The sequence below is a fragment of the Raphanus sativus genome, chromosome 5 (assembly GCF_000801105.2).
Source record: "Raphanus sativus cultivar WK10039 chromosome 5, ASM80110v3, whole genome shotgun sequence".
NCBI lineage: Eukaryota > Viridiplantae > Streptophyta > Magnoliopsida > Brassicales > Brassicaceae > Raphanus > Raphanus sativus.
Window position 1 is genome coordinate 25293104 of NC_079515.1, and position 24325 is coordinate 25317428.

General features: G+C 34.2%; 5 protein-coding genes and 1 non-coding gene across 8 annotated transcripts; all 6 read left to right on the forward strand.

Moving 5' to 3' along the window:
• Positions 1 to 7593: 7593 nt before the first annotated feature.
• On the forward strand, positions 7594 to 11081 carry LOC108857668 (60S ribosomal protein L35a-1). 2 transcript variants are annotated; one of them, XM_057010369.1, is made up of 6 exons: positions 7594 to 7818; positions 9776 to 9886; positions 9991 to 10026; positions 10306 to 10534; positions 10642 to 10684; positions 10869 to 11081. In XM_057010369.1, the coding sequence occupies exons 2-5, from the start codon at positions 9858 to 9860 to the stop codon at positions 10681 to 10683; spliced, it is 336 nt and encodes a 111-aa protein (XP_056866349.1). In that variant the 5' UTR covers positions 7594 to 7818; positions 9776 to 9857; the 3' UTR covers position 10684; positions 10869 to 11081. The 2 variants fall into 2 exon arrangements, with proteins under 2 accessions (XP_056866349.1, XP_018487182.1); XM_018631680.2 differs by lacking the exon at positions 7594 to 7818 and having other exon boundaries at positions 8034 to 9886.
• A 2700-nt stretch (positions 11082 to 13781) lies between these two features.
• On the forward strand, positions 13782 to 15650 carry LOC108856551 (LIM domain-containing protein WLIM2b). 2 transcript variants are annotated; one of them, XM_056986636.1, is made up of 7 exons: positions 13782 to 13893; positions 13985 to 14037; positions 14169 to 14355; positions 14503 to 14602; positions 14704 to 14741; positions 14840 to 14929; positions 15204 to 15650. In XM_056986636.1, the coding sequence occupies exons 3-7, from the start codon at positions 14218 to 14220 to the stop codon at positions 15441 to 15443; spliced, it is 606 nt and encodes a 201-aa protein (XP_056842616.1). In that variant the 5' UTR covers positions 13782 to 13893; positions 13985 to 14037; positions 14169 to 14217; the 3' UTR covers positions 15444 to 15650. The 2 variants fall into 2 exon arrangements, with proteins under 2 accessions (XP_056842616.1, XP_018485885.1); XM_018630383.2 differs by having other exon boundaries at positions 13784 to 13893; positions 14166 to 14355.
• Positions 15651 to 15877: 227 nt separating this feature from the next.
• LOC108860329 (glucan endo-1,3-beta-glucosidase 2) lies at positions 15878 to 17551 on the forward strand. Its single transcript, XM_018634230.2, has 2 exons — positions 15878 to 17156; positions 17400 to 17551. The coding sequence occupies exon 1, from the start codon at positions 16004 to 16006 to the stop codon at positions 17147 to 17149; it is 1146 nt and encodes a 381-aa protein (XP_018489732.1). The 5' UTR covers positions 15878 to 16003; the 3' UTR covers positions 17150 to 17156; positions 17400 to 17551.
• A 942-nt stretch (positions 17552 to 18493) lies between these two features.
• On the forward strand, positions 18494 to 19181 carry LOC108834319 (uncharacterized). Its single transcript, XM_018607660.2, has one exon. The coding sequence runs from the start codon at positions 18540 to 18542 to the stop codon at positions 18912 to 18914; it is 375 nt and encodes a 124-aa protein (XP_018463162.2). The 5' UTR covers positions 18494 to 18539; the 3' UTR covers positions 18915 to 19181.
• A 2332-nt stretch (positions 19182 to 21513) lies between these two features.
• On the forward strand, positions 21514 to 21585 carry TRNAM-CAU (transfer RNA methionine (anticodon CAU)). The gene has a single exon. It is a non-coding gene; the product is annotated as a tRNA-Met (tRNA).
• A 251-nt stretch (positions 21586 to 21836) lies between these two features.
• LOC108857414 (sedoheptulose-1,7-bisphosphatase, chloroplastic) lies at positions 21837 to 23956 on the forward strand. The gene is made up of 7 exons (XM_018631399.2): positions 21837 to 22054; positions 22184 to 22309; positions 22404 to 22589; positions 22691 to 22994; positions 23055 to 23155; positions 23256 to 23327; positions 23545 to 23956. The coding sequence occupies exons 1-7, from the start codon at positions 21938 to 21940 to the stop codon at positions 23821 to 23823; spliced, it is 1185 nt and encodes a 394-aa protein (XP_018486901.1). The 5' UTR covers positions 21837 to 21937; the 3' UTR covers positions 23824 to 23956.
• Positions 23957 to 24325: the final 369 nt, after the last annotated feature.

Genomic DNA, 24325 nt, shown 5'->3' on the forward strand with positions numbered 1-24325 from the left:
GTGTGACTCGGACTGGGCAACTTGTCCCACATCTCGTCGCTCACTTACAGCTTGGTTCATTCAGTTGGGCGGCTCACCTGTGTCTTGGAGGACACGAAAACAGGATGCTGTGTCTCGATCATCCTGTGAGGCGGAGTACCGAGCTATGGCTGATACGGTAAGTGAAGTTATATGGATGAGAGCTTTGCTTCAAACCTTTGGAGTTGATTGTTCTGCCTCAGTTCCTCTCCATTGCGATAGCATGTCTGCCATTTACTTGAGCAAGAATCCGGTTTTTCATGAGAAGACAAAACATGTTGGGAAAGAATGTCATTTTATACGAGATGAGATCGTACGAGGGGTGATCACGCCACAACATGTTTCGACTACTACTCAACTTGCAGATATCCTTACTAAAGCTCTTGAAGAAAGGAATTTGAAGTTTTTGTACGCAAGTTGGGTGTTTCGGACCTCCACACTCCAACTTGAGGGGGGGTATTGAGAGAGTTGTGGGGTTATATTGTAATTATCAAATACATAAGGGTAATTAGGCAAATACCGTTATGTCGGTATTAGGTTTATCTTGTATTTAAGAGGCAACGCCTCCATCGTAAATAAACAAGAAAACTCTTTATACCAAACTAGAGATTTTGACACATTTATATTTTATAAATATATATATATATATGCTATCTACACCGTAATGTTTACATATAGTTGTTTATATTTGCAGCAAAGTAAACCAGGTTCATGTTTGACAAAAAGGTTTCATTCCAGCTAGCGGCATGGTAACACGTTTTTAGAGATAATATATAAAAACATATTTGATTGGTAACTTCTTTGCGGGCTCAATGATGTTTACAACACAAAATAAATTAAAGCTTAAACAATAATTTTCTGCCAAACTTTGCAGTACTTTAGGTCGCATATGAAACCGCCAAAAGCATCACGTGTTTCATATATATATATATATATATATATATATATATATATATATTGTAAACTAACCTTTTCCATATTTTGCTATAGTTTTCTTACCATCTTGATTTTCACTAAATTTTGTCGCTTCATCAGTTGTTGGGTTGTAGTCTTGTAGATGTATGTTAAGATATAGAGTATAATTTTGATGTTTTTGAAGTAAAAGCCTTACAACTTATATATAAAATATTTATTTACTTATTCAAAAAGCGAAGATCAACGAATGATGCATTATCATTTTAGTTTCGGATGATTACTAATCGTATAGTAATCATTAACCTACCAAAACATTGCTGCAAACTTTTTTTATATCTAAAGTTCTTTCTAGTTATACATGTTCCTTATGAAACTTGAATATAAGCCCAGTTGATATCATATTAGATAAACGATGTTCGAATTCTCATGATTCATTTCAGGTACACGCTATGACCAAATGCTTAACAAGTTTTTTCCCTAACCCGTATGGGTTGGCGTGATGATGATTAGGCCTAATCATGATGCAGCAAGTACTAGTTTATCCGTAAACAATGTTTTAGGCCATTTAGTATATGCCTTGAATGAAGGTATATTCAATAATTTATGCATAGTGGATGTGCTGAAAATAAACTACTGACTAAAATAAATGAATGTATTAAACTACTGACTAAAATAAATGAATGTATTTTACCTGTCAATACTTAAGTAGTCACAAACACAAAACATGTGATTGAGTAGACTGCCACAATCTTAGTTACAAATTTAAAATTCTTATTCTAGTCCAACTTTCTTGTTTCTCTAATAATTCATAGCTTGTTTAAAGATAATATTTGCAAACACTCAATCTTTCATGCAAAGTTATTCTCACATATATGATGTAACTCGAGTCATGTTCGAACAGATGGAAACGCCAAAGATTATCCTTGTCTGGTGTGAAATTGAATACCTTCCTTATGTAGAATCGACCCTCCATGTGCACTGATTTATGGTAGATTCTCTGTACCCACCTATATATAAAACTGTTTTTAATAAGAGATTTAAAATAAATAATCCACTAGAGGGAAGCACAGTAGGACACATGCTCATCCTCTTTTTCTCACCTCATTCTTCTACTGGCCAAACCAAAGCATTAATGACATGTTTAAAGATTGCTCACATTCTGAAATTTTAAAATATATTACAACAATTTATCAAATTCATTATCTATGATAGTTTTTTTTGGGAAAAAAACTCTGTGGATTGATTCACTTGGAAACACATAACATCATGGATTTATTACATCCACCAATAAATAATACATATCCTTCCTTTGGGTTACTGATTAGCCAAATTGTTTTTTCAGAATATAGAGAATCTGTATGAGATGCTTTTGCATGTGATATTTGCTAAGGAAAAATATGGAAAACATGCGATGTCTACAGCTAACTTCATTATTGAAATGCGTTATGAGAATCATTTATAATTTTTTTTGTTAATCCGGATATCTGATGTTTCGTGATCCAACCTATTTTGCTAATAAGATTTGGTTGCTTCCAAGAGGAGTTAGATAGTTCTGTCACCTGGCCACATACTAGGATAATCTGAGGGTATGGATCCGAACTCATGACTCTTAAAATCATTATGGGACGCCATGTACCATCTGACCACTATTAACGCGTGGTTATTTTTAATAATTTTACGGATAGTGATACAAATACATAAGCATACCTATACGTGTAAAGCGATGGAGAAGCATTAGATCCATTAATTTAATATGTCTTTATTAAGTGTCAATCATATGACCATATCTTTGACTTTAACCTGACCCTATGATTGCATATGTGCCTATGAATAAGTTTTTTTTTTTTTTTTTTTTTTTTTTTTTTTTTAAATGAAAATCTTCTTTATTCATCCCGAAAACGGGGATTCAGTTTCGGTTACAAGTTCGATTTGAACAAAATTTCCTAAGTCAATGTATTACAGCATAACTTTGCCCACCCACTAGACCCGGCACATTCCGCTAAACTGTTTTTAAAATCCTAAAGGAATCGGTTACCGTTCTCAACCATAAACGATGACCACAGGACCGTGAGGTTCTCCTCATCGCTTCGGATGCTGGGAACTCCCGTGTCGTCTCCGGAGTAGCTAGCTTCTGATGAACTCCTCGAAACTTATAACTGTCACTATCGATGAAACGCTGGACGAGCATAGAGATGAATGATACTCTTACCAAGAGAACTCCACTTCCAATGCCGTCGGGACAAGCAAGAAACCGGGTTGATGTCAGCGCCACACCCTGTCAAGAAGCCTCAAACCACCTGCAAGTAAAGTCAAGCCACACTGTCGCAAAGAACAAAAGAACTCAAACGACACCGGGAAGTGGAGCTTAGACGAACTGTTGACCCGAGACGATCAATGACTCTCCCGAGAATCGCCTCTACAATTCTGGCTATCGAGAACCGACAGACCGTTTACTAGACCGTGAAAATAAACAAGCTTCGGAGTCAACGAAGCAACTGTCAATGAGACTCATTAAGACTGCTCTGAAATGAAAGCGGCCACTTCCAAGAACGGAGAACCAGACAGGGAGCCGTGAAGGAAGAATTGGAAGAGAGGCGGAGCAACGGATAACCATCTAGAAGCCATAGACGACTGTCTGTCACAGTTACCAGCAGCAACCGCACATGCCTAGACAGAGTCAGATACCATCTCCTCCTGCATATCATGACTCCTGGCGTGCAACCGTTGAGAAGACCCATCGAGACTCTCTTGATAACAAGAGGAGAGAGATGAACCTCACCGACACCGGAGAGGACCAAAGTTACCCACCACCGCTACCGATTGACACCACCCCTCGACAAACGACACCGCCGTAGTCTAATAGGAGGAGCAAACCTTCAAAATCCTTCAACGACGCAGAGATCCGACGAGATCTAAAACCAGATCTAGAAAATTGATCTCGTCATAAACCCTAAAATCCGACCACTTCACCACCAGACCTTATTACCTCCTCGCCACAACACCAGATGAAGCATGTACTCGCTGGAGATACGCCCCTTGCGCACGGAGCACTCGCCGGAGAGACGAACCAACCCAGGACTGCAAGCATATCGGAGGAAAAGCGAGAGGAGGAGGAGCAGCAAACCACAAACGAGGAGAAGGGAGAGAAGCTCCTCCGGCGCCGGTACGCACGCTCACGCGCCGCCGGATGCCGGAGAGATGCACTGTACTTTGCTTTTGGTCTGCGAGAGAGAAGAGAAAGGTGGAAAGTCGAGGAGAGAGAAATTGTTTCTCGGTTGTCACACGCCTATGAATAAGTTCATTTAGAAGAAAATGGTCAATCCTATTCGTCACGGAAAATACAATGAAATATTGGTTTTTGTTATTAATTAAATTAACTTATCATATATTTTGAAGCGTCTTTTTTTTGGATCAAATATTTTGAAGCGTCTATAAGAAATGTTTGGTGCCAAAAGAGAACGGGAACATGGGATAGAGTCGATGGACCACACCAATATTTAAGTTTTTGAATAAAATAAGCCAAGAACGAATAAAAAAAGATAATATAAACGCCAACAAATTTATGGCTTTGTGTAAAAACATTTGCTGGCTTTGTGTAAGAACCGTTGTAAATTTATGCTTGATCCAACAGATGACAAAAAAACGACAACAAATAATTAATAGTGACCCAATTTGTGGGGAATATCTAAGATGGGATAGTTTGCGTGGATTGTTTGAGAAATGGGTATTAGAAATTCAAATAGTTTTATTTCTGTATGATATTAAAAATAAATAAGAATAGACTACAACATTAATACATATTTTCATGATTTATATATTTATACTAATATTTGTGAAGTGAGTTTTTAGCTATGAATTCTCAGTTAAAAGTTAGGCGGTTAAAATCATTATTCTATTTAATGAATATATATATATATTATAATTTAAAATAAATTTTTATTAATAATATTATATTAGTATGTTATATCAGATAATTTATTAAAAATTAATATAATAAAAATTTCAAAAATAAATTATACTTCTTAAAAATAAGAAATTTTATGTATATTGTGTTATTATCTGGAAATATATTTTCTATTATAAAAATAGAAAAATAAGATGTAAAATCATTTATAATTCAATATTAATCAAGGAAAACATGTCTAGAAAGATATTTCTAAAATTTTTCTAATGTGTGAGTGTTTCAAAAAAATTAACATGATACTAACCACATATATATTTATGACAAACTTTACATATAAATAAGTTGATGTTTGATTTATTTTTTAAACATACACAATAATTTGTTATGTTGATTTTTAAATTAATAAAACATAAAAATAAGTTTATATGAAAAGTATGCATGTATGTGCGGACAATACGTGAATCAAGTTTGTTGGATGGGTATGGAATTACGTATTACGTTGTTGAAGCTTGTGTGACCCCACCTCATCGCCAATGAACCCACTAGCTAGATATAGGTATCAAATATCAAATGGCATCAACCATAAGAGTATTATTAACCCAAAATACCTCGGAGACACTTAGTCATTTTTTATTTATAACAAAGAGGAAAGAAAAGAGCAAAGAGAAGTAGAAGAAGAAGTATAAATGCCTAACCAACGTTAAGTTGGCCTAGTCGTAAAAGAATTGCGGATGTAACTTCCGTCACCCGGATTCAGTTCAGGTTGGGATAGATTAGTTACAATGTTTGGGTTTCGGTAAAGAGGTAAAATCATCTTTAAAAAAATATAAATGCTTAATTAAACATTAAAACTAATGTTGCTTGCACTGTAGAAGAGGAAGAAAAAACATCACCTTGAATTTTTTTTAAGCATCCCAACTTAAGCAATTTAGAATTTTTTTAAGCACCCCAAGCTTCAGTTAGCGTCCTTTATTTGTCTGACAGATAATTAGCTACCTTTCCCATTTATAATTGATAAGAAAACAATGCCAAAAAATCATACAGACTATGCTTAGAGATGGGTCGAAGGTTGAATCGGATCTGATCATGAATATAGTGGATAGTAAATCTAATATAAACTGAACCATTAATAAAATCATTTAACAAAATCCAAAGAATACAAAAAGTCGGTTGGCCTGGATTTGATGTTAAACATTAAAATTTATGTCCGAGAACTTTGTATTGGAATGGTAAGAAAACATGTTTGGAATGTTAGTATATTTCAGCTTCAATCTATCAATTATCCGAATATTGTTTATCCACAGATTATACTTTTGTTAATTGATATTTATACGGATATGTGTTTTTATTTACAGGTCATTTAAATACTCAGAAAGAAAATTTGTCCATAGATTATACTTTTGTTTCAAAATTATTCTAGGTTTTCCATAGACTTGAAATACTTCTAAATTAATAATTAAAAATATATATTAAATTTTCTGTTTCTTTTCTATATATTATAAAATTTTGCGGATGTTTTTGTGTTATTTTTTTTTCTTTTGAGAATTTGCAACTGAATGCCACAAATCTAATTCAAAGCAAATGTATTGGTTTTTAACTTTCACGATAGTATGTCATTCGTTTTTGTTTTGAGTATCAAAAACTCAATGCCATAAATAAATTCAAAGCAAAGGTATTGGTGAGATTGCAAAAATTTATAGAAAAACTAAGTATATGGCAATGTTGTGACATAAATTTGTGTGTGTGACGAAAGGTTTTTATAAAAGGTATCAGTTTTTACGGGTATTATTGTGAGCATCCAATTTATTGAGCGTAAATTATAAATTATAATTTCAGATTTACGGATATAGTTCCTTATATATTCATGTGACTGACTGATACCTTTTTTTTTATGTTCGTATCTATATATTCTTATCATATATGTTGTTAACATACTTAGGGCATGTTTATTACAATGTTATTAGAGTGAGGTTCTTAACCTAATATAAGAATTGTCTTTTAACTTTTAATTAGAAAACTTAAGAACCATCTCTTAGATAAAATATTTAAGAGACATTTTTTAATTTTTGTTAGTTAAAATTTAAGACATAATTTTTATATCACTCTAAGAATTCCACCATAACAACCTTTTAATAAACATGACCTTAGTAAGAGATGTTGCCGTCATACCCAATAAATAAAATAGAATAGCTTTTAATGCTAACTCGTTTAATTACTATCTGGATTTGTGTTAAATTGTACAAGTTTCACATTTGGTGGTATATAGTGGTTGAGACTTTCCAAAAAGTTTGAAGAACTTACATTTCAGTATTTCCATACAGTTTGTATACTGCTACGTGATGTTCATGAACCGGTCACCGGTGAACGAATAATAAGAACAGTAAAAATAGTACTATGAGTTAAGGGCCTTGGCCACAAAGAAATCGTCGACGTCATTTTACTCATCGGAGTAGGAACCCTCAAAGAGTCAAAGTGGAAATAGTAATAGTTAAAATTAAAAAACGATGGAAATATTTTTTAAAAACGTTTCTATTTGTTTTATTACAAAAAGTATATTTAAGAATAAGAGGAACATGGCCTTCCATTATATCAATGACCTTCGAGAAAAACACAATTTCTCCCACTTAGAGAGAGAGAGAGAGAGAGAGAGAGAGAGAGAGAGAGAGAGAGAGAGAGAGAGAGAGAGAGAGAGAGAGAGAGAGAGAGAGAGAGAGAGAGAGAGAGAGAGAGAGAGAGAGAGAGAGAGAGAGAGATAGAGAGATAGTTCTTCACAGGCTCATAGCAACTAGAGAAAGGATCCAAAGGGATCGCATTGATCCTAATTAAGCTGAATTTATTCCCAAATAATTGTTATATTTTTCTCAATCTAAAGACTAAAGATACAAAAAGTCCCAAAAATCTGCTTCGTTTTCAGGATCATGCGATCTCTTTGGCTTCATCCTTTGGTTGCTTCCATTTTGGTCAAAGTGTTTCACTGCCGGGTAAGTTTCAAAGATTTTGGATACATGCCAAGAACAGAAGATTTGTTTATGTAAATTGTCTTTTTGAGAACTAAGATTTGTAGTTTACAAAAAAAAGATTTGTTGTTATTATCCTATACATGTCATGTATATATCCTATATATTAAAAGAGAAATATGTTGGTTCACTAAACATATATTATATACTTTTCATTAAACTAACCATGAAATTAATTAACAATCTACAATTATTATTTTTCCTTCTTTCTTAAATAAAACTAAGAAATCATCAAAATCAAATAAAATATACATATTTAACAATTAATGAATAATAAAGATTTCATAACAATTAACTTTACACCATTTGTGTCGATATTTAAAAATGATTAATTTAGATTTTTTAACATAACTATAAGTATAACTATAGTACTGAAAACTTTGTTTTTTAATATTGTGTAACAAACTACATCTACCAAAACTATTTATTGTTATAAAGTAGAGAAGAGAATAGAGGAATTAGTGTGTATTATTCCAGGAGTAATGAATCATTTATATAAGATTACAATAGCTTGGAGATAAAATCTAACTTCAGAGAGGGAACAAGTATATTTAAGATTTGCCATAATGACATCATTACAATATTTATAACATTTATAACGATGAAAAATGGGTGAAATCCAATGTGGCGAGTATTTTTCAATCATTATCATGTTTCTTTTTTCTTTGTTATTCTTTTAGACAAAATAAAAATGTCTACCTAGAGATTTTTTGTTAATCGAATATGCCATAGCATTGTTTTCAGTTTCTAAGCAATGACTATCAGGCTCATTAAAAGAAAACATGGCACATTCTTATGAATATTTTGACTGACAAAAATATTACCAGAATATTCTAAGAAAATTATGATGAAATACCGAGAAAATTCAATAATAGAATATCGTTGCTATATTATCGGACAAAATCCGACGAAACACTGACAAAGTAGACTTTGTTAGATTTTTCTGAGCGAATTCCAAGAAAATACCAAAGAATATGAATTTGTCAGACTTTTGTTGGAAAATACTATAAAATTCTGACGAATATTATCTGTTTGACAATATTTCTTAAAATGATTTAATATTCAAAAATTTGGTTATTCCATCGGTAAATTCAGATGGAATTGCACGAAAAACTTATATACTGAAATTTCGTTTAGGGTTTCATTTCCTCAGAACTCTGTCGGGTATCTAAAATCACATAAATACATATTAAGTATCTAATGTGATTTTACAACTTATAAAATCTTCTACGGATGTATCAGCGGATACATAACATCTCCCATAAACATTTATATACTTAAAGAACATATGTAGGTAATCCAAATTACAATATCGATTTTTTTGAAATTTAATATCATATAAAGTATAAACATTTATATACTTAACCATGCATATAACTTTTTCTAAATCATCAAATATTTATTAAAGTTTATTATAAGTTAATCTTCTCATGTTTTGAAATCCCAATCCTCTTTTCGTCGAAATATTCATGTTTTGAAGCTGTTAGACTCATCTCTGTTGACTCCAAGAACTTTCATGTGTTTGCTGATGTTTGAATGTCTTTTATCATTTGTTTAATGTTGTAACCTTTTATAACAAAAAGAAAAAGAAAAAACATAATCCTTTTTTATTGTTAACTTGTAGTCTCCTCTTTCAAACGCAAAAACATGTCTGAACAAAAAAATAAAATCGCAAAAACATGTATGTAGACATTTTCTAAGGCTTTGGTTAGATCTCATCTATTATTTGATATGAGCCCATCAGTCATAATTGACTCCGGCTCAGTGTTAATGTTTTGTTAACTTCAGTAAACAGTCATTGTTGGGTCAAGCTTTATTCTTATTTAGGCCCCACAATATAAGAAAGCCCATATATAGGCCCAATAGAGTTAATTTATGAATCCGCGTATATATAATGTTTGACCTGATAACTGAAAGCTAGGGTTTTTCTCTGTAATTCGCTCGCCGGCATAAAAAGTGGAGGCAAGGAGGAGGAAGAAGACATAGTAGCATCAGGATTGAAAATGAAGGGACGCCAAGGAGAGAGAGTTAGGTAATCATCCTTTCGAATATGAACAGACTTATCTCTGTTGTGTAATCAAGGCTTTGTCATTCGTCTGACAAAATCAATGTGTGTTTGCTGTTTTCTCTTTGCAGATTGTATGTTAGAGGAACAGTCCTCGGCTACAAGAGGTACTTTTGATTCCCCCTCTGAGGCTTTGAGAACTCTATATTTGCAAAATGTGGTGGGAGATTGTATTGTAATATACATATACTGCTCATAATAGTGTGTCTTTATGTGTGTTTACTATATAGTCTGTTTGCTCGCGTGTGTTCAAAATTGTCTTAAAAATTGCGCCTTTTGTTTTTGGTTCTAGCTAATGCAGTCCATTGAATTTATAAGCAGTTGTTTGATCATGTATATAGTGAATTTTTCGTAGTTTGATTACTTATTAGTGAGTGAATTTTCAGGTCGAAGTCGAACCAATACCCCAACACTTCTCTGATCCAGATTGAAGGTGTGAACACTACCGAGGAGGTGACGTGGTACAAGGGAAAGAGGATGGCTTACATCTACAAGGCGAAGACAAAGAAGAACGGTTCCCACTACCGTTGCATCTGGGGCAAAGTCGCTAGGCCTCATGGTAACAGCGGTGTTGTCCGTGCCAAGTTCACTTCAAACCTACCACCAAAGTCAATGGTAACTTCATTTCTTCTTTTGAACATGTATTCGTTTTCTTCTTCTTTTTTAATGTGCTTTGGAGTTTGTGACTAATAATGATATGTATTCTTTTGTGTTGCTTTCAGGGAGCTAGAGTCAGAGTGTTCATGTACCCCAGCAACATATGAGGTAAATTACCATACATCCATCTTTTTAGCTTAGTCACAGTTAAGATTAATCATCACTATTCCTGTAAAAGTATGCCTTGTGGAATGATATATTACCATCGGAGATTAGTTTAGGTTGTAGCAGTTTTTGTTTCATTCCATGTTTGTATGTAAGCATAGATCCTGATTTGATTTCATGACTGCAGGAGGGTAGATTCAGGACCTGGGATTCATTTCACAAGTATCAGAAGGAAGCTCCTATCATCATTTCTCAGAAGCTATAGTTTATCTTTTTTATTCTCATTTTGTTTTAAACTCTCGGTCGGTTTTGTTCATCTCTAGACGAATTAAAACATTATTTTTGATGGAATTCGAGCAGAAATATAATTATCCTAATATGAGTTATTTTTTGTTCTCTCTACTAAGATTCAATTTATATCCTTTTTCTCAATATGTCCCCAAAAAAAATCCTTTTTATTTGTATCAAAATTCAAGAAATTAAATTAGTGAAATCGAAGTTTCAAAACTTAATCATGGTACATATTCAAACACAAAACATTCTTTTACAACAGACGCTTATATTCTCCTGGAAACCGGTTGACAAAAAAAAAAATTCTCCTGGAAACCTTTTTTTTAAAAATAAAATGGCTTTCACACCTTGAAACTTTTTCCATTTCTATTATCTGTGTAACGTATTAAAATTTAATTTTGGTACACGAAAATGCTGGAATCTAATAATAAGAAAGACTATAAAAAATCCATCATATTTGTGGTGAGACGAAGTGCAAGAATCTAATAAGTAATAACAAATACCTAAAAGATATCTACTGTATTAAAATAAAGTCTTAAATTTATCTACCATTAATGCTGTCATTTAACTTTTGGACTATTTCACATTTGTTAGCATGTTACTAAATTTATGGACCATTTCAAATTAGTTACAATATGATTATATTACACATTACTATTACAATATAACCGGACAAATTAAAATAAACCAACAATTAATTTGTCATAAGTAAACCAATCTTGGAATTAAATACTAGACTGAGGGTACTACTAGATTAGCAATACATTGTTTGGACGTGACATTCTTATAATTAATGTATAAAAAATATTGGTATAGTGTTTCTGTATAATGTTTATTCTTTTATAGTTTTTGTATAGTGTTATGATTACAATTGTAGTACTATGTTTCGTAATTATTTTTGTACGGTGTTGTTTCGCTAATTTGGTATATTTTTAGTAGTTATATATTGTATTAAAATTCAGAAACCCATATATAGATATGTTAATTTCTAATAGTATTATAAGAGATACAAAAAAATTGGGAAATCGTAATATATATTTGGTAGCTGATATCTATAAAATTTCAGAATTTGATAATACTTGATACACTTGTGACCAAATTACTCAATCATAAATGTATACTGATACACTTGTGACAAATGATTAGTTGCAGCACCCATAAATGTATACAACATATGTTACGATTCTGATATTATATCCTATTATTTTAATATTTACTTAGTAATTTTGTTTTTCAGTTATACTATATTGTATTAGAGGTAAAATTAATTCACCTATACAAACAACTCTATATGTAAATCAAAACCATTCGTTTGGTTAGTATAATTTCAGAATTTTCTAATTTAAACAAATACATTCATATATTTTGTATTTTAAAATTATTAAACATTTATATTCTAATAATGATCTTCCCAAAATCGAATCTAATCTATTAATTCAGGATCCTATATTTTATGTTAGAAAGTTGTTATTTAAATTTGAAATGGTCCTACAAAATATGTAACAGTATTTAAAACATCAATACTAATAAAATTAGATAATTCCTATTTATTAATCTTACTCCATTGTTAGTATATTACATAATTTGCCAACAGATCTTTCTAACAGAATTTTATTTCTCAGATATTTTCTTCCAACTTAATTTGGTTCTGTTTTATAATTATGTCCTACTCATTTAGTTATATCCCTAACGCATAACTATCAGTTTACGAGCTGATATTTACGAGATCCACTGATATTAATGGACATAATATGTTTGTCATATACAAAAACGTAATCCTTTAGGCTCCATTTGATGTTTATAGATTACCATTATTTATTAAACATTATAATACAAGTTATAGTTCCTATACAATAACATGAGATCTGAGACATGAAAAACATATCATCTTCAAAAAACTATTGTTTCTATGAAGGTTTCAAAAATCATGAGTACGAAAATCTTTTTTCTTGCAGGCATTTTAGCAGCTTCATAATCAACTTTTATTAGACGTTAATATATATTTTATTAAAACTGAAACATTGTGTTGAACCTAATATTTATTTTGTAAATTTTTTAATTAAATTTATTTTTCTATTTCATAGTTATAGTTAGGCCTATACTAAATCATAATATTCATTTCTTTATAGTATTATTCATGTTTCAAAAAAACACTATAACTAATCTTAGTTATTTTATATCTACAATTTCCTCAATCAAAATTTTGTAAAAATATCATAATTTCATAAATTGCAAAACATTAAACTTTAAAATTTGGAATAAAAGGTGACAAATTATTTACTATAAAAATTTAGATCAAATTAGATTATAAACCGGTCATCCATCTCGGTCATTCATCTTGGTCATCCATTTGTTTAATCGGTCAGTCTAGGGTTTTCGTGATTTTTTTAAAATATGGATATTTAAAAAAAAAATCGAATAATCGGATCGCCGTATTAACCAGTATAATCACGGATTCGGGTCGAATTTAAAAGTATTGATTTAAATGCAAAAAAAATAATATACAAACTCTTTTAAATTAACAAAATATTTATTAAATTAGTAATAAATTTTTTTGTCATAAAATATTCCGCGCTTGCAAAAGCGCGGGTCAATATAGTATTTTATTAATTTTGAGTAAACAACAGTTGTAGTTTTCATTCACCTAATTTTGGAATTTTAGAAAATGGATGATAGTAATCCAAGAGAATAAAACAGGTAAGTATCCACTTTATTTGGTAAAAATACAGAAAGATAAGAACACAGGTTTGTTGTTACATTCTCTCTAATTAATTAAGAGATTAAGACAAAAAGCCAAAGTGGAACCCCACTGTCTCCTCCAGCAAATAAAAACCATAAAAAGGCGAGTTTTTTACCCAATCTTCCGATCTTTTATTCTTCCTTCATCGCTTTGATCGTCATCACCCAGATCCTCCATTCTCGTAAGATTACGCAAAAGCTCTCTTCTTTGCTAAGTTTGACTTTTGCCTCTGTTTAATCTGAAGGTTCTTCATTTTTGTGTATGTTTTGCAGCTTCGTTCCTCCTTGGAGGATCAGATCTTGGAAGGTCCTCAGCTCAAGGAGAGGTAAAAGATCCATCCTTTATAACAAATTCATGTCAAGGGCTCATTCTATGGATCTCATACATACAATCATTTTTTTCAATGATCAACGGATCGAGCTTGATTTTTTTGAGGATTTTTGAATTTTAAAGGAGTAGAAGAAGAAGAAGGGTGAGGAGAGAGAGAGAGACTTTGAATTGAAGGATGTCTTCTTTCACAGGAACTCAGCAGAAATGCAAGGCTTGCGAGAAGACGGTGTACCCTGTGGAGCTTCTCTCAGCTGATGGTGTTAGCTATCACAAGTCTTGCTTCAAATGCACTCACTGCAAGTCCAGGCTTCAGGTATCTATCTTCTTTCTCTTTCCATCTCTCTGTTGCTACTTTTGGGCTGCAGGATTGAGTTTACTAAATGATCCGTTGTGTCTCTGTTTGATGCGTTTAAAGTTTCAACACCTACAGTTTTTGATAAAAGTGAATGCCCTTTTACAGCTGAGTAGATACTCATCAATGGAAGGTGTGTTGTACTGTAAGCCTCATTATGAGCAGCTCTTCAAGGAGTCTGGTAGCTTCACCAAGAACTTTCAGTCACGTATGTAGTTCTCTTCTTCTTCTTCCTGCTTTTCCATTTTATTTCCTTCTTGTGCCTCTCCTATTAATCAAATCTGTTTTGGCACTTCTCTTTACCCACAGCTGTTAAACCGGCGGCTGAGAAATCAAGTCCTGAGCTGGTAAATGTTTCCCTATCTGGTTTTGGCTGAAGCTCATTAGATACCTTACTCAGATTGAACTTTTCATTTTATATTGTTTTTTTTGGTTTGTTTCTCAGACAAGGACCCCTAGCCGAGTTGCTGGTATGTTCTCAGGCACACAAGAGAAATGCGCCACTTGCAGTAAAACTGTCTATCCTATCGAAAAGGTTAAATATTTAATCTCTTCCCTCTTAAATTTTCCATTAGCTTAACTTTAGAATAATCTGTATGCCCTCTATGCATCTGTTGTTTGATACATTACATTAAAGCTTAGACTTTGATATTTTGCAATGATGCATAGACCCTGGAAACATTGATTCTTGTTGCTTTTAGTTTGCGCATGTGCTTGGTTCTCTTAGCACACCACCTTAGTAGACAATATAATCTTCTTTCTTTGGTGAAATATTGACAACATGACTCTTTGGTCCACAAAACTTGCAGGTAACAGTGGAGAGCCAGACATATCACAAGTCCTGCTTCAAATGCTCACACGGAGGCTGCCCTATCTCACCATCAAACTACGCAGCTCTTGAAGGGATTCTCTACTGCAAGCACCATTTCGCTCAGCTTTTCAAGGAAAAGGGAAGCTACAACCACTTGATCAAATCTGCTTCCATCAAACGCTCTGCCGCAGCCGCAGTCGCTGCCGGTACACCTGCAGCCGCCGTACCTGAATCTTAAAAAACTCAAATAATCCTCTCTCTATTCTCTAGTCTAAATTGAAAACTCGATGCCAAACTGATTCAGTTTGTTTTCTCAGTTTGTGTCTTTTGTGTATGAGTGTGTAATCTATCTATCCTTTGATGTTCTTTGCTTCCTTTAATCTCTCCTAAAGCTTGTTTGTTGTCGTGATTTGCTATCTCTATAAAAAAAACTCAGACTTTCCTTTTTCGAATCCTTCAATTTCAGTAATGTTAAGTTGAAAGCCACTGAAGCAGTTAGAGGGTTAGTTGAAAACTTTCTTTTTTTTGGTCAAACATAAAGCCTCTGAACCACTTAGAAGGGTTTACATGATGCTGTATGACTTTTGGTCAAACATCTACGAAGATAGAGGACACGTGTACTCCCGTCGAGGTCTGTAATTACGAGTAAGTCTACAGTATCAAATATAGACTGCATCGCACTGAATCTCTAACTCCTCTAACAGAATCCTCCCGCCAATTCTCACACTACTTCTTCTTCTTCAACCTCTCGTCTCTTTCTCTCTCTCTCTGTTCCAAGAAAGTAAGCGAGTGAAGAAAATGAATCCTCCCGTCGCGATTTATCTCCTCCTCCTCCTCCTCATCTCCGTCGCTACCCCGCCGCCAACCTCCGCCACGACGATCGGAGTCACATACTCAACACCGACGTCAATCTCCACCACCTCCGCAGCCGCTCTCTCCCCGGACAGAATCGCCGCGAAAGTCGTCTCCATGAAGATCCCGGCGGTTAGACTCCTCGACTCGAGCCCGTCGATGATCCGCGCCTTCGCGTACACAAACGTCTCCCTCTTCCTCTCCGTCCCCAACCCCCTCGTCCCCCTCCTCGCCTCCAACCGCTCCCTCGCGATGCGCTGGTGCTACCGCCACGTCCTCCCTTTCTACCCGCGCACGAGGATCTCAATCATCTCCGTCGGAAACGACGTCGTCTCCTACTCCCCCGACGTCTCCCCGTTCCTCCTCCGCGCGATGCAGAACGTCCACCTCTCCCTCGCCGACCTGAGAATCTACAAGATCTCGGTTTCAACCACGTTCTCCTTCTTCAACGTCGTCCCCACGGCCTTCCCTCCTTCCTCCGCGCAGTTCCAAGAACCCACGGGAGAGGTCATCATCCGCCCGATACTCCAGTTCTTGGAAAGGACCAACTCGTCCTTCTTGATCAACCTCTTCCCTTACAACGTCTACCGCTCGATCTTCTCGATTCCGGTGGGTTTCGCTCTGTTCGAGGAGGGTCCTTTCAACTTCAGAGACGATCTCACCACGGGGGTGAGGTACCGCAACTTGTTCGATATGATGGTCGACGCTGTGATCAGCTCCATGGCTGTGATGGGACACGAGAATCTCCCCGTGATTGTGGCGGAGACTGGTTGGCCTAGCTCCGGGATCGATGCTGGTGAGGTTGATGCGACGTTGCTGTATAGCGAGATGTTCTTGAAAGCTCTGTTGGGGCACTTGAGAAGTGGAGTTGGGACGCCGTTGAGGAAAGAAGGTGTTGCCGAGGTTTATGTCTTTGAGCTTGTTGAGAAAGAGGCTAAGCAAGGGATCAGGAACTGGGGGCTTTTGCATCATAACATGACTAGCAAGTACAGCTTTGAGTTCTCCGGTGGTGGTGGAGGGAAAGGAAGAAGATTCCTGGAGGTTTTGGTTGGGCTCTTTGTGGAGGTGGTGATGCTTTGTCTGTTGGTGTAAACGAGAGGTACTTACTCTCTCTGATGCCTTTTTGATGCTTAGTGCTATGTTTTGCAGAATCTAGAGGCTAATTGTTTTGTTCTGTGAAGTTTAATATCGATATGGACAAAGATGAAACCTTTTTAGGTTATGTAGAGAGTGTTTGGATTAGTTCGTTAGGGTCATAAACATATATAGAAACTATAGATGATATTGAGGCAATTGTAAGTGTATTTCTTTTACTAATTCTGAGATTGATGATCATTGGCAGATAAATATGCTCATCAAGTCCAGTGAAGTTTGCAGCACACCAAGATTCATTTGACAGAGCAACCATGTCTTGTATTCTTAGCTTGTGTTTCTGCGGTTTTTTTTCTTCAGTATACTTCCCCAAATAAACATTTTCTTTGTTATATGAACTGTGAAGAGAATTAAAAAAAAAACAAAGGTTTATTCATATGGACCAATGGAATTGAATATCTTGGATGCAGTATTATCTCTTTTGCCTCATGTATTATAACGCATTGTGGATATTCATTGTTATAGTTATTTGAACTCCTCATAGATAGATAGCCACACCACTTTAGGTATGCAACCAAAAAATAACCTTTGGATTTTCTAACTGGTTTTGTTTGCTTAAGGAGAGAGCTTGGAAACATGCAACTTTATTTTTGTTTCCACCACTCCTGTGTCTTTGTTTCAGTCATGTTTTGCTTTAGCTGTTTCAGAATTTTTGCTTTTTCAAACGAATTCAAGTTTGTTTAGTTTTTTTCTCATAAACTATGAATATGTTACTTTCTGTTAATTTAACTGACCAACTGTAAAGTGGGGTTTAAGCCGTCTAGGTACTTAGATTTGAGACAAACCATACTAAACCAATATGTCTAATACTACACCGATATTAAATTTTCCAAGAGCTGATCAAACATTTTTCATAACCTAGATCGAATAGTCAAGACACAAACGTGTGCCGTTTGCGTCTTACCGAACAAATTCCCTGACAACACTACAATTGGGAAATAAAATATCATATACTACACAAACAAAATCAATTGTATGATGTTTTCAACGTTCTTGGAGATTAGGAATCAGGTGGTATAATAGAACTTTCAAAGTCCACATTTGGGAGAGATGTTAGAGCATAATTGTATTATGTTTGCCATTTTTAAATGAATCAAACGTTGACAGAAAAATGAGTAAACCTAAAACGATTGTCTGCAAGGAACATTATATTCATGTCTTCTTCTCCGAAAGTTCACCAGAATAGTTCTTTTAAGTTATCCTACTTAAATAATAACAATAAAATTCAAAATAGTGAGACATTGACCGGATGAAATTCATATAAATAGGGGGTATATAATTAGCAAACGCAAACACATCTTGTTCTTCTTTGCTAGTGATAAACCACAAAATGGCAATGTGCAAATCAATTAAACCAATGATTCAACTGTTACTATTACTACTGGCGGTTCATATGCATATCCAAACCGTTAGTTCAACCACCGAGACATCTGCCTCACTCGCCAATCTGAAAGATAGTGGAAATAAAATGTCTTCTGAGGTTGCTTTTCCCCTTTGGCGGCGAGAGCTTAGAAGCGGTGGAGGTGGAGGTCGTGGTGGTGGAGGCGGTAGCAGCGGAGGTCGTGGAGGTGGAAGCCGTGGTGGTGGAAGTAACGGAGGGAGTGGTACCAGCGGTAAAAGCAGCGGTGACTGCCTCAAGCCATTTGGGCTCTTCAATAGCCTGTTATTCATCGGTATATTAAGCTATTTGGTTGGTGTGCGCTAGAACGTTCTGAAATGTCTTTTAGCTTCTTTTAAAAGTAAATATTGTATATACATGTTGCTTTTGTGTTTGGTAACATTGAAGCTAAATTTGTAGTACTCATTTGTATCGTGTTTGTTCTGTATCATGTAATAGCCTAGCTAATACAGTAATACTATTGTATATAGCGTCCGTCATACGCAAACGTTTGTGGTCGCCTCATTATGAAATATCAAATGCTGTAGATGCAAAACCGCTGAGTCTGATTGTTTGGGATTGATTGTGGTAGAGAAAAACATTGGGACTTGTATGAATTATCATTATCATGGGCTAAAAGTTCATTGACCAATGCGGTTCAGGACGTGTTGACCTATAATTATTGGGTTCATTTTCATATAATATTTTGCGTATCCACTCGGTTTGGAGCTAAGCCCGGTCAAGTCTTGAAAGGTCAGATATCAATATCATACCAATTTTTTAAATTTTATCTATACTATTAAAAGAGAATCATTCTGAAAAAATCTACCTATACAAAGTTACTGCACCCTTTCATTAGATTTAACTTTTATTGGTCTTACCTAATATTTTGTAACAATATCTTAATTAATACCATATATTTATCGGAGTTTTATTCCTTCCTCTAACAATACGCGCTTAGAGTATTAAACTAATATTGTTAGTTTGTTACCGAAGTCAAAGATAATCAAATTATGGAAATCTCGGTCCTTCTTGTGCATCATTCCATGTATGCACTCGGTCCATATATGTTATGTTTATACTTCTTAATTAAAAATTTAAACGAACAACATATTTAATTTTGTACATGCAATATATATAATCTTTCTATGATAACATCTAATAATACAATTATCCAACTAAAAGCTTGGTTTAAAATCTTATTTTAATCTTTTCTATTATTACTCTTTATTTTATATGATACACTTCTTCTATAAATTAATTTTATCTTTTTACCGTAGTGATTGTTAATCAAAAGTGTTATACACTATATTTTATGTTCAGAATCTACAATATTTATAAATAATTATTAAAATGAGTTAGTATATACATATTGTAACATGTCATCTTACATTATATAAATTCAAATATTTACAAAATCAAATTTAGTAAAATATTTTTGCAAATCATATGTGTGTATATATTACGTTAACTTAATTTTTATAAAAATTATTATAATAAAAAATTATTAAAAACTTTTACAATAAAAACCTGCAAATATGTTCTATTGAATTAGCTTAAAAAATCTACCATTAAACTATATCAATTTAACAAATGTAACTCTTATTGAATATACACATAAAATATAATGAGACAGAAGATATAGGTATTTATATATTCGGGTAAGTTTCTTTTTAGTGGGATTTGTGGGTCCTAAATATTTGGACCCAAATAGATATTTGAATTGTGGTTAAAAATTGAATATATTTAATCTCGGTTTAAGATGGTTCCTTTCATGTCCGGACCGGTTTGGAATCACAATTCAAATACATGTAAAGTACATGTAATATTTGGGTACATAGCAGGTCTAGGTCGGTTCAGATATTAAGATCTGAAAAGATTAGAAGTACCTGAAAATTTGAAAAATAATATGAAACTTAAAAAATAACCGAAAACCCAACAAATGCCTAAAATATATTCAAATATCCAAAAAAGATTTGATAATCTTCCTAAAATATAACCCCGAATTAAAGAAAATACACAAAAATTTTATCTGAATGCTCAAAATATATTTTAAAAATTTTTGAATTTTACCTAAAACCTGAAAGTATGTATAACTGAAAACTTACTCAAAAAAAATATCTGGAACATCGAAAAATATCCAAAATAGCAAAATACCTAACATACAGAAATGTACTTTGGGTACCCGGCTGGGTTTTGGGTTGGATCCGTCCGAACCAAGATCCACTGGTCTAAAATACTCAATACGTACATTTCTTTCGACCCATGCCCAATTGTTTTTTTTATTCGAGTAAATATCTAGGCTTAATAGAGAGTTACAGTATAACCTCTATAAATTAATAATCTATAAATAAATATCTTTATAAATTAATATAATTTTATAGTTCTAAATTGAGTTTTGATTCAATTAGTATTTCGATAAATTAATAATCTCTATAAATTAATAAAAAAATATAGTTTTGGTGTAGTCCCAACATTATTAATTTATAGAGGTTTCACTGTATATAGAAATATACATATTAAATTTCAAATAAACTAATTTATAAATTATGTAATTTTAAACAAATTCTCTTCTTCGATATAATACAATTTTGTAAATAATAATGTACAACAATCACAAAATACTAATTCATGTCAAACTTTGTTTATAATCTAAAAAAACTCGCGCTTTCGAAGCGCGGGTCAACAACTAGTATTGTGTTTAATATTGGACCAAATTTAAGTTTGAATTTATTCTTCAGAGTTATCTTTGAAAATATGTTGATCAAATCCGCAGCGTATGCACATTTTCACAAAATGCTAACGGTATATAGAATATGTAAAGGTCGTCTAAAATAAAAATAAGATCATCAAACGTTTCTTAAATATTTGAACATTTCTACTCTTTTCTTTTTCAATATATTACAAACATAAGTCCAAACAGTAAATCAGAGTGGCGCAGCGGAAGCGTGGTGGGCCCATAACCCACAGGTCCCAGGATCGAAACCTGGCTCTGATAAATCATTCTTCTTTTTTAAATTTCTCGGTTAACCGAATCTAGCTGGCAATTGGACCGTACCGGCCTTTATGATATTATCCCAGAATGATAGAACCGACCATAACCACACAATAAATGAATGATGGCAAATCAAAGCCTCAGCGAATCTCTTTGCCTCACTCACTCTCACTGCCCAATCGTCCATCACCAGACCCGTAACCATATCTTCTGAAACTGCCACGTGTCAATCTCAGCGTTAAGCATCCTTTATCTTCTCCACAACAACTTGAGTTTAGTTTCTTGTCTCCAACCATTATCCTCTGCATCTGTGCTTCTTCTTTTTCTTTCATCAACCTCTTCAGAAACATTATCAATGGAGACTACCGTCACGTGCTACTCACATGGGATCCTCCTCCCACGCGTTTCTTCTCAACGTTCCCCCACTTTGGTTTCTCCCCCTTCTTCCTTCTCCACATCATCCACCTTCAAGGTTAGTATACATATGACACAACACACGGCACACGTGTGAGTACAGAGGAGAATGAGTTCACTGAATCACTGCAGTTCACTGAATCACTGCTAGACTACTGAGTGTGATGACTTATTTTTATATGAGCAGGGTCTGAAGTCAAGCTCAATCTTTGGAGATTCACTCCGAGTAGCACCAAGATCGCAGATGAAAGTAACAAAGGCCAAGAACAATGGTGCTTCATCCGTGACCAAATGTGAAATTGGTCAAAGCTTGGTAAGGCTCAATCTTTATTTCAAATCTTTGTGATGAAGATACAATCTTTGAGTGAATGTTTCTTACTCTTGAGTGCGTGTGTGTGTGTGTATAGGAAGAGTTTTTGACACAAGCAACTCCAGACAAAGGATTGAGAACTTTGCTGATGTGTATGGGAGAAGCATTGAGGACAATAGCTTTCAAAGTTAGGACAGCTTCTTGTGGTGGAACAGCTTGTGTTAACTCCTTTGGCGATGAACAACTTGCTGTTGATATGCTCGCTGATAAGCTTCTCTTTGAGGTATTGTTTCATTACAGTTTTCAATAACTTGTTTCTCAAGTTTCGTTCTTTCTCGGAAATAATCATTAGGGATTGGTTGGTTTCTGTGTTTGGTTTTATAGGCTTTGCAATACTCGCATGTGTGTAAGTACGCTTGCTCTGAAGAGGTACCTGAGCTTCAAGACATGGGTGGTCCAGTGGAAGGTGGGTTTAGTGTGGCGTTTGATCCACTGGATGGATCCAGCATTGTGGATACAAACTTCACTGTGGGAACGATCTTTGGGGTTTGGCCTGGTGACAAGTTAACAGGAGTCACAGGAGGAGATCAAGTGGCTGCAGCCATGGGAATCTATGGTCCAAGAACCACCTATGTTGTGGCTATTAAAGGGTTTCCAGGAACTCATGAGTTCTTGCTTCTTGATGAAGGTAGGTTTTAAAAGATCTAACTCTTTGGTAGCTTTAGACTAAGGTAAATATGTATCTCAGGGAAATGGCAGCATGTTAAGGAGACAACAGAGATTAATGAAGGGAAGATGTTCTCACCTGGAAACTTGAGAGCCACGTTTGACAACTCTGAATACAGCAAGGTTCTTTCTTTTGTTCTGCTTTAATCCTAATGACTAATTTACACAAATTTTCTGAATGTTTTTTCTTATTGTTCTACATTACTGTTATTGCAAAAATCAGCTGATTGATTACTATGTGAAAGAGAAGTACACACTGCGATACACAGGAGGAATGGTTCCTGACGTTAACCAGGTTTGTTCTTTTTAGCACTTAAAAACATGAATCACCGGTTCTAAGCACAAGCGGATGATAACATTGGTCTCCACACATAACCTCCAATTTGTATTTATTTTTAATTAAAATTAACTTTAAAATGTTATGGCCCTTTATATCTCAAATCATCCTAAGTGATTTCTACTTATGAATGAAGAATTTGAGTTAAACACTCCCTTTATTTCATGGCATGCAGATTATTGTGAAGGAGAAAGGAATCTTCACGAACGTGACTTCTCCTACGGCCAAGGCAAAGTTGAGGCTGTTGTTCGAAGTGGCTCCTCTTGGACTGCTCATTGAGAATGCTGGTGGGTTCAGCAGTGATGGACAAAACTCTGTGCTTGACAAGACCATCGTCAACCTCGACGATAGAACTCAAGTTGCTTATGGTTCAAAGAACGAGATTATTCGTTTCGAAGAAACCCTTTACGGAACTTCAAGACTCAAGACTGCTCCCGTTGGAGTTACTGCTTAGAACTCCCTTTTTAAATATAAACTGCAAGCATGTTTATTTTTCCTTTTTCCAAAAAAAAACGGATAATGTATGTACTTTTGCTATTGGGTTATATATATGAGAAGCAACAAAACCATCAGCAATGGTTTTAATATCCACAACGTACATATGCGACATAGAAAATAATTTTGGAGATTTGATAAAAGAAAAAATGTGAAAAGGTTTAATAAAATTACACACAAAATAAATTATAATGTTGTAAGTTAGATAATCTGAAATGAAAAAAATGGAAATGTAAAACGAATTGAAATAAAAAAAACGGAAACAAATTTTTATTTAAAGCTATGTTTGTTGGTTTTACTTTTTTTTTGTCAATCAAGCTATGTTTGTTGATATTATGCAAATTCTTTTTGTTTTATATTTTAAAAAGTTGATATTGCGCAAATTCTTTTTGTTTTAAATTTTTATAAACGTTTTTGTGGCATTTCAAGTTTTCTCAACAAATCCCATGAGTGTCCAAAGT